Source organism: Macrobrachium nipponense, chromosome 9 (assembly GCF_015104395.2).
Source record: "Macrobrachium nipponense isolate FS-2020 chromosome 9, ASM1510439v2, whole genome shotgun sequence".
Lineage (NCBI taxonomy): Eukaryota > Metazoa > Arthropoda > Malacostraca > Decapoda > Palaemonidae > Macrobrachium > Macrobrachium nipponense.
Genome location: NC_061110.1, coordinates 58,911,064 through 58,920,544, shown reverse-complemented (window position 1 = coordinate 58,920,544; position 9,481 = coordinate 58,911,064). Strand labels below are relative to the sequence as shown.

The window sequence follows — 9,481 nt, the reverse complement described above, 5'->3', positions numbered from 1 at the left end:
AAATGTACATTCATTGTTGTGAAGACGCAACAGAGTATGTTATCACATAATCTGCTTGCTGCAAGATGTGTGAACAAAGGAAAAATGGAGATTAGAAAGAATCCAAAGAAAAGAATTCGTCAGCTGTTCTTCCAAATGAAAGTTATTGTATGTTTCTGACATGTGTGTCTTGTATCCCCTCCACAGACATAAACCCAACTGGCTGATCCAACTGTGGTGGCTCACTTGGCGGTCTCTGGTCGATTCATACCGCAATCCCGCCATTCACTCCATCAGAATATTGCAGAAAATTGTAAGCAAAAGGATGAAGTTTACGTTCTTCCTTGTTTGTTACACCACCATTTCTTTGTCCTTTCGTTATTCTTTTAACAGTTTACAAAATTGAAAAGGTATTTACCAACTGCAGTTTTGCTTATTCTTCTTCTTCTCCTTTTATTCTATCAAAGAATTTTGGCCTGGTAATCACTCCCCATCAAGGATTATAGTTTCAGTCTGTCTTACGAGACTTCCTACCTCCTAATGTAACTGGAACAAGATACCGTACTCATGTATATGAAGGAATATGAAACTAAAAACAAAACAAAAAAAGTCAGTTTTGATATACAGGTATCCTTTTGCTTCTTTGTAGGTGTAGGTGTGTGTGTGTCTCTGTGTTTAATTCTTACGACCAGACATTTCCTCACAAAGTATCAACATCCGCCTTTCTTTGATTTCCCTCAAAAATAACAGCTGATCGCGTTCCTGGTGGGCGTGTGTTACACGAATGTGAAACTGAACCAAGCTGGAATCCAAGACATCGAGGGCGTTCTCTTCATATTCATCACGGAGAATACGTTCCCTTCCCTCTACGGAGTTCTCAACATCTTCCCTCAGGAAATGCCTTTGTTCTTGAGAGAATACAAGAACGGCATCTACAGAGCCGACACTTACTACTTGTCTAAGATGGTGGCGCTGGTAAGTTGACGAAGAGGAAAGATACAGGCACTTACGGCGATGATTTCCCATTACGATTTTCAGTGACATCGTTCATTGCTCTGTGGCTAATCTCTTAGTCTTGGGTTAAAACCGGCTCATTTATTTACTTTTTGTAACTAACAGCTAGACTGAAAATACCATGGCCATGTTTATATAGTAGCTCTGTTTGTGGCCCAGAACAGCTAAATGGTAATGCTGCAGTACATAACTTTAAATTGAATACCATGGTCTATACATAAATATTTTCCAATTAAAGAACTGCTATTCACGCCCTGGCTGAATAAGACTGGGATACAATAATGGAGTGCTAATATGTTTCTCTGTTGGGAATATATATTATTTTCATTGTCCATTCGAAATTCAATGGTGGCAGTGCAAATTACTTTAGATGAGACTTTGAAAAAATGACAGCCGAACGAGCACCGAGTAATATCGAGTATGTTTTCACGTTTTTTGTTTTATAGGTCCCGGGCTTCATTGTTGACCCTGTCGTCTTCTGCCTAATCTGCTACTGGATGGTGGGTCTTCAGCGTCACGCCTACCACTTTTTCATGACTGTTCTGATCACAATTTTCACTGCGAATACGGCTTCAGCTTGCGGTAAGATTTTCCCAAGAACAGTTCACTAAACAGCTCGAAAGGTGTTTGTAATATCAGTGGAGTTCAAGCTCTTCTCTTTAACAGGCGTCAAAAAGTGAGAAGCAAACGTTATTTAAGTATGTTGTCAGACTTCGAGTACAGCTTTGATATTTGGAACTGTTTGGTCCTGGAAAGTTAGTCAGTATCCTTAAAACACAGCAGCTTCAGGAAGTTGTTTCTTCCAAGAAAAGTCATTTCTGAAAGCCATTGTTCATTGGCATGCATTGTGAACATAGAATATGGACATTTCAAGCAATTCCTCTGATCTCAGTGTTACCATCCACTCCAGGATCGATGTTTTCGGCCATGTTTGAGAGCATCCCCTACATCATGTTGTTCTTGATACCTTTCGACGTTGTCCTCCTCATATCAGGCGGATTATTCATCAACCTGACGTAAGTTCATCGTTTTATCCCCTTTCCTTGTCTTATTTTCTGCAATTAGATCTGTTTTTATCAGGATAATTTTTTTACTTGTATTTAAGTCAATGACCTCTTGCCTGCGTGTTAAAGCAGAAAACCTGTTAAATTTTTTGTTCAGAAAATCATTCAGGTAAAGAAATTTATTGAAATAATTTCACTTGGACGGCTTTGAGATCACGATTTCATTATCTTTCTTTAAGAGCAGATGAACTGGGGATTGCCTTGTATTCTATCATCAGTGTTAAACCCAGTTTGTTGGTCTATTTATACTAATAATGTTACACCCTTTAATTCTAATTCAGAATGATTAAGTCATAGATATACACAGTTTATTTGGTTTTATGAGTAACATTAGATCACCAATAGTTATTAAATACAATCAGAATTTCATGCTATCTCTTCAACAGATCAATGCCATGGTTCATTGGCTGGGTGAAATACCTGTCATGGTTCATGTATTCCAACGAAGCGTTGACCATCACACAATGGAAAGGAGTCAAGAATATAAGTAAGTTGATATACGAGACACACACACACAGCTAGAAATTGTGTTCAAAGATTTGTAGCAAAGCTTTCCCCTGAGCTACGCATGAAGAATGAAGAAGCCCAGGTCTAGCTTTAGACCATCATTTAGGATAGTTCCAGGCTCAGTTCATGAAAAAGATGGCACTCCCCTAACCACAATCAGGGCATGAGTTACTTTCTGTCATCTAGCAAGATCAACACAATATAAAATGAAATCTCAAGGATTTGGTTTTTTACATCCAAGAGAAAATATTTTCTTCGGAATGAGTTTCTACAGAGACATACTAACATCATAACATTAGAAACGCTAGAATTTTTTGTTATCCATTCATTTTCTTTGATCCCCTTGGCAAGCTCCTTTAAAGAGGCTTCATCTCATTGCATGATCAGTATAGCCTATTAAGAGACTTCTCTGATTACTCAAAGAATGATTTTTGTTGGGAGTCAGTCTCACAGATGAGACTTTCCTAACTTTCTCTCTTAAGGTGTACCAAGATATTAGGTTTCTTTCGAGAGCCACAACTGAGTATTTCTATATAACTCTCGGTCTCAAATAGATGACCAAATGCGAAACCAACCAAGTTAGAATATAGACAGACAGCTAATAACAAGGCAACACAACATGATGCTCCATATTTCTCAAACTTTAAACAAAAAAGATAGTTAAGAATGACTAGCTAAATAAAGAAAATAAATACGTACAATAAACTGATGGAAAGAAAGACAAAAATTAAGCACCAATTAAAAACCGAGTAAAATAAGAGAGTGAAAACGAAACAAGCTGACAGAGCAAGAAGCTCTTTTCAGCTCGGCGTAAGTCAGATCATTTGGCTTTTACGTATGAAACGTTAAAGCTTCATTTAACACTGATTATGACCCTAGCTTTATGTTAGTTTTGTCAAGATAAAACAGTGAAGACTCGATGTAATAGTTTTTTAGGTGATCGCGTTTGTTCACTAAATATTCAGTCACAATATTTTTTGCATTGTCTCTGTCTGTTAATGCTTATTGTAGGACTTCACTGTTTGTACACTATTTGTATCATTCCTTCACCTAATATAAAATTTTCCACCGTCTCTATTATTCATGTGCAAAACTGATAAAAGAATTTTATTTAGAATAATCCACAATAATATGACTCCGTCATTTAGGTCAAAGTTTTTTGATCGCCAGCGCCTGGATGTGCAAGAGTTAGTAGTTCCTGGACACTTAGTTCACTCGCCCACATTTCAGTGCATGCGAAGGACATTACTTTTCAGAAAGGTATTCGGGTGAGGAACAACTGTCCAGGATGAGCGAACTGAGGTAACCGGATAAACCAAGTCTCGGCCTTCTTCTGCAGAAGATGCGGAAGGAGATTTCATCCTTGGTTTATCTCGTAACCTGATTCAGTTCTAGATTCAGTTCAAGACATCAGTTCCTTACCTGAAGTCTTCTTCAAAAGTACTGTTCGTTGTGCCCTTTAATATTGTTATGTCCCATCATCGTGGTTCCTATTTGTAAATAATGTTTTGTACGTAGTTTGTTTGTATAAGAAATGTATACATATATACACATATATGTGGGGTATGTGTGTATATATGATTATATATATATATATATATATATATATATATATATATATATATAATCATATATATACACATACACACATATATGTGTATATATGTATGCATTTCTCATATATATATAATATATATATATATATATATATATATATATATATATATAGATTTATATATAGTATATAGAGAGAGAGAGAGAGAGAGAGAGCGAGAGAAGATAAGAGAGAAGAGAGACGAGAGAGAGATGGAGAGAGACAGAGAGAGAGAGAGAGAGAGAGATAAACCGTACATGAGACTAGAAAGTTACCTGAAATTGAAACTAGGTGCATGTAAATTCTCCTATAAACCCGAGAATAGCCTTCAAACATGTGTATATATGTATATTATAAGTTATTCTCGTGTTTACATGATAAAATCATGCACATAATTACAGTTTTAGATCATTTCATCTCGTGTCGTGTAGAGTTTACTCATTTTCATCAGAGGGCAATGGTACACCACTCTTTTTATGAGCCACACTATGTATGCTTCTCAATCCGAACAGCAAAAGAATTGTAGGTTTCAAAAGCCATGTGATGATTAGCATCTCGAAATTTTTGGGGAAAAGACGCGAGTCACATTTAACGACGAAGTAACAGCGAATCTTTTTCCTCCCTCAGCCTGCGAGATGCCTCCCGGAGTGCCCTGCATCAGCACAGGAGACCAAGTGATCAACGAGTATTCTTTTAAAGCGACTCATCTCTCCTACGATTTTGCCTTCCTCTCGATATTGTATGTCTGTTTTCATTTGCTTGGCTTTGTTGGACTTTATATGCGAGCGAGAAAAAATAACTTGGTGGCTAACAAGGTTTCAGTGCAGATTGGGTGAGCTGCAAAAATTGTGCTATGATTCAAGGAAAAGACTCACGGAAGCAATGTCAGTCTTCAGCTAGATAGGCAAAGCCACAAAACTTGAATGTTGTCAAGGTCAGTAATCTTTTCATTTCAGTGTGATTTTTTTCGCCTGTCTGTTCACGAATAGGTCTTTCAGAGTTTGTGTATGAATTCCAGCTACTTTTAGTATCATATTAAATGTAGAATATAGACTACAAAGCCATGGGCAGTTTAATTGTGACCCCCTTTGCCTTAGAATGTTGCCTCTGCCACTACCAATGGGGCCAGAGGAAAACCTTTCGGCTTACAACAAGCTCTAGGTTCTCAAAAGACTGGTGCTCTGCGATAGGAAGCAAGGTTTGATTCATTCTTATCATTATTACAGAACAAACAGGCAACCCTAGTTGGGTAACCAATATGCTACAGGCCCAATGGTCCCAATATGGAAAGCAGTACAGAAAAGAAGACTGAGAAGTATACATAGTGAAACAGAAATAAAAAAGTAAATAATTACGGAAACAACAAAGTAAAATAGATGAGTCAAATAACAAATAAACTATGAAGTGAGACAGGTGTCCAACTACTCAGCAACAACAGCAAAAATGCAAAATGCACCACGTTTGAACTTCTGAATTTGCAACAATTCAGCTACAGGATTTAGATCATTCCACAGTTTGGTCCCAGCAGCAATAAATCTTCTGAAAAACTACGTAGTATTGAACCTCACAGAAGAAAAGACGAGTCTGTTAGAATTAACGACATATTCAGTACTAATTGGTAAATGGTACCTACAGTCTGAGAAGATCTGAACGCAAAGAATAGCAAGAATTATGGCTGCTCTGACCCTGTCTGTATACACGGTGAGCTAATCGAACGACGGTACTGGAGATTCATACCAAGATTAAGTGCAAGAAGGTTAACCGAATTCAAGTTGCTATCAAGCAATTTAAGATGACATTCAGCTGTTGAAGTCCAAAAACGGGAACAGTATTCAAAGCGTGGCAGAATAAAAGAATGAAAACGTCCTCAGGACAAACAGGTCCCAAAACGCTTCCTCTGTCTGTTAATCTTTTGGTGCAGCAATAGAAAGAGAGAGAGAGAGAGACGCAAGTGAATTTGCAAGTAGTCATTTTTATAGTTATAGACTGTTATGCATTACCTATTCTCATAATTTACGGCCATTAATGTTCAATCTTGAAATGATAGAAGTTTACTGTTAGAGAAATGCAATTCTAGTGCTAATGGTAATATCATATCAAGTGTTTTACTTTGGACGTTGAACCTGTCTCTAAAACTTATTATGTACAATATGCTTTTCATTTTATTTTTCCTTTGATCGTGACTTTTTTAGTTATTGTTTCATAATGATAGTTTATCATTATATTTTTATCACACTAGTCATTGTTGTTCACTGATTGTCCTGACTGTATCAAGTGTGAATTTAGATAAATGAATGAATGCAAAAGCTTATGAAAATAAAACATTTTGGTTACTGAGAGTCATTTTAAAACCTGATCAGCATATTGAGTTTTATTTTTTCGGTAAAAGGAAACTATTGAGACGGCTATTCGTCTTAATGTCCGCACCTCTTCTGTCCGCCCTCAGATCTTAAGAACTATTGTGGCTAGAGGGCTGCAGAGTGGTATGTGAATCATCCACCCTCCGATCATCAAACATATCAAACTGCATCCTTCTAACCTCCATAGTTTTTACTTTATTTAAGGTTAAAGTTAGCCATGATCGCTCGTCTGCCACTGCTATTGGTACCAACAGCATAAGCCACCATCGGGCCGTGGCTGAAAGTTTCATACAGCATTATACGCTGAACAGATATCTTTTGCGCATTTTTTATTTTCAGTTGAAATCAGAAGATGTAGAATTTACTCTTTTATGTTACAAAGTTGATTATTATTCTCTTACACCGAGAGCTATGAATATCGCTCGAAAGAAGGAACGGTGAAAGACAATAGGCTTTTTTTTTTCCATATCACTTACTTCTCGTAACTTCATCTGTATGTAACTAACTTCACATTTTCCAGTGTGCACGCCTTGAGAATTCATTTCTCAGATGTTTGGAGGGATGTCATTTAAGCCCGTAAAATTGCCGAAAAGCTAGGTTACAATCTAGCGGTAAATATCTCGATGGAAACAGATTTTTTTAAATATAAAACTGTACTCCTTTTGTATTTTATTGTGTGTGTGTGCCCGAGCGCGCGCAAGCCGTGTGATTTTTGTTATTTTGTTGAGAAGAAATCCACGGCCAGATATTTAGTGTCCCTGAGTCTGACCAGTGAGCAGATACATTTCACTGGTGATTCTAGTATTCCAGTTAAACAGGAAAATACGAAAGAGAAAAAGCAATAGGTTCTGTTGTCTCTCTTGTGGCCAGTTTATATATATATATATATATATATATATATTATATAATATATATAATATGTGTGTGTGTGTGTGTGTGTGTATACATAATACATTCTAAAATATTTCATTACTTTGGTTATTGAAATTTGGCAGATGAAATTCACAATGATTTAATCTCATGACTCGCCAATATTCCGTTGGGTAGTAAAGTGTAAAATCATGTGACATCATATCCCTGTCAAAATATGAGTGAGGGCCTATGCTCTATTTTTGTGAATTCAGCTGGTATCAGCAGACGCGCTGTCTTAATTAGTAATATAGTCTGGAAGTGCATAGAAAATATCTACCATGCATGAGTATTTCGATGCCAGTGTTCGTGAAACTACTGAAAAGATAACGAGCAATTGAACCTTTGGAAGGTTCAATTCAATGACCATCATTCCACAAGTGAAAAGTGTCCGTTACTTTTCTAAAACAATAGCTACTGAACTCTCTCTCTCTCTCTCTCTCTCTCTCTCTCTCTCTCTCTCTCTCTCTCTCTCTCTCTCTCTCTCTCTCTCTCCACTTTATTTTATGCTTCTGTATGCTTAAGAGTGCAACATGACCAAAACAAAAGGACTATTGCAATCATTAATGAATGAACGCAAAAACAAGGATGACACATGTCAATAAGAAAACAGATGAATGCATTTGTGATTACTTCACGCAACTCGTGAAGAGACAGGAATCTTGGAGAGAGAGAGAGAGAGAGAGAGAGAGAGAGAGAGAGAGAGATAATACTGTATAAAAAATGCAGTCTAATGCACATCTTTAAAATAAAAAAGCTCAAAGATCCCCTTTATGAGATAAAGTATGCAGTTACGTAAATTACATACCCGTCTACATGTAAAAAGCTATAACGATGCAATCGAATTTCCACTCTTAAAAATAACGTTGTCATCCAGGACCTTGGTTCCCACCCTGTTATCTTTTCAGAACTTCGAGTCGATATGGTATCGCCATAACGAATGGGGATTAGTATCAGCGATGTAAAAAGTCAAAATCACATTTTCCTTTTTGCATCATATCAGTCAGTGTCCCCGTATCGTCAAAAATGGCGGGAATTAATACAAGAGAGTTGGTCTCGAAAGAATGAACCTTACTTATCTTACCAAAACACGGACTAAGGTCGTACCTTCATATTTTTAAGTGAGTCCACCACTGGTTACGAATTATACACACACTTCAGTTTCCATCTTCAGGTATGCCACAAATTTAACAAAGTCCAGTACGTGTTCTTAGTCCGTGTTTCAGAACATAGTTAGCCATTCGCAGTTGTTGGTACAGTCCACACCAGACTGCAAAGCTGCCACAAACAACTATATATAGTGAACATCGCTGCTCACAGCCAGGAACTGGTGTAACTGGATAGATGCGAAGTATATTCTTGTGCTTTGTGTTGATTGCTATACGTTGCTTAATTGTATATTATCTGCATATAATGTCTGAAAGAATGACGTGTGCCCTGAACATTAGGCTTGTGCAGCTTCCGTGAACTTTATTCTTCTTACCTACAGAAGCAACACCTAATATTAAATTCTGAAATAAAATTAAGCTAATGTGATTGCCATTTTCACATTAACGTGGAGTGCATTTGGAAAGCTATATATTGCACACATTGCCGTAACCATGCCTGACTAATTAGCTGTGTAATTGAAATAATTATTTGCAGAAACTGAATTACCAAATTATCAAAAACTATATCAAAACTGCATTGATACTAAAATAATTTTCAGTCACTGAGCACATACATTAACAAAGCTTTTAAACTTTTTGTTTTTATTAGAAAATATTTATTGGCTTTAACAACATACAATAATTATCCTTCTCTGTGAGTGAGCAGATAAATTCATCGCCTAGCCAGCGAAAACAGACGTGCAAAACTCATTATTAAAAAACTATAATGATTCAGATCCACGCTATACAGTATAACGCGATAAGACTCATAAGATAGTCATCCTAGGAAAAAAACTATCATGCTATCGTTTTCTTTGAATTAAAGTCAGGGGAGACTTTGCAAATTTACATTTAATGTTTAGAATAGGACGAGAAAAGCATTCCAGCTGATTTTCATAGGACAGC

The 9,481-nt window shown here is 36.8% G+C and overlaps 1 protein-coding gene across 3 annotated transcripts in view; it reads left to right on the top strand.

Annotated features, from left to right (window-relative positions):
• LOC135218399 (protein scarlet-like) overlaps positions 1–6,492 on the top strand; it is a 40,309-nt gene extending 33,817 nt beyond the window's left edge. For all 3 annotated transcript variants that reach the window (XM_064254697.1, XM_064254699.1, XM_064254696.1), the window contains exons 9-14: positions 187–292; positions 730–954; positions 1,440–1,575; positions 1,904–2,009; positions 2,444–2,544; positions 4,786–6,492. In XM_064254697.1, coding sequence (XP_064110767.1) covers positions 187–292; positions 730–954; positions 1,440–1,575; positions 1,904–2,009; positions 2,444–2,544; positions 4,786–4,994 — 883 coding nt within the window. In that variant the 3' untranslated portion in view covers positions 4,995–6,492. The remainder of the gene's footprint in view (positions 1–186; positions 293–729; positions 955–1,439; positions 1,576–1,903; positions 2,010–2,443; positions 2,545–4,785) is intronic.
• Positions 6,493–9,481: the final 2,989 nt, after the last annotated feature.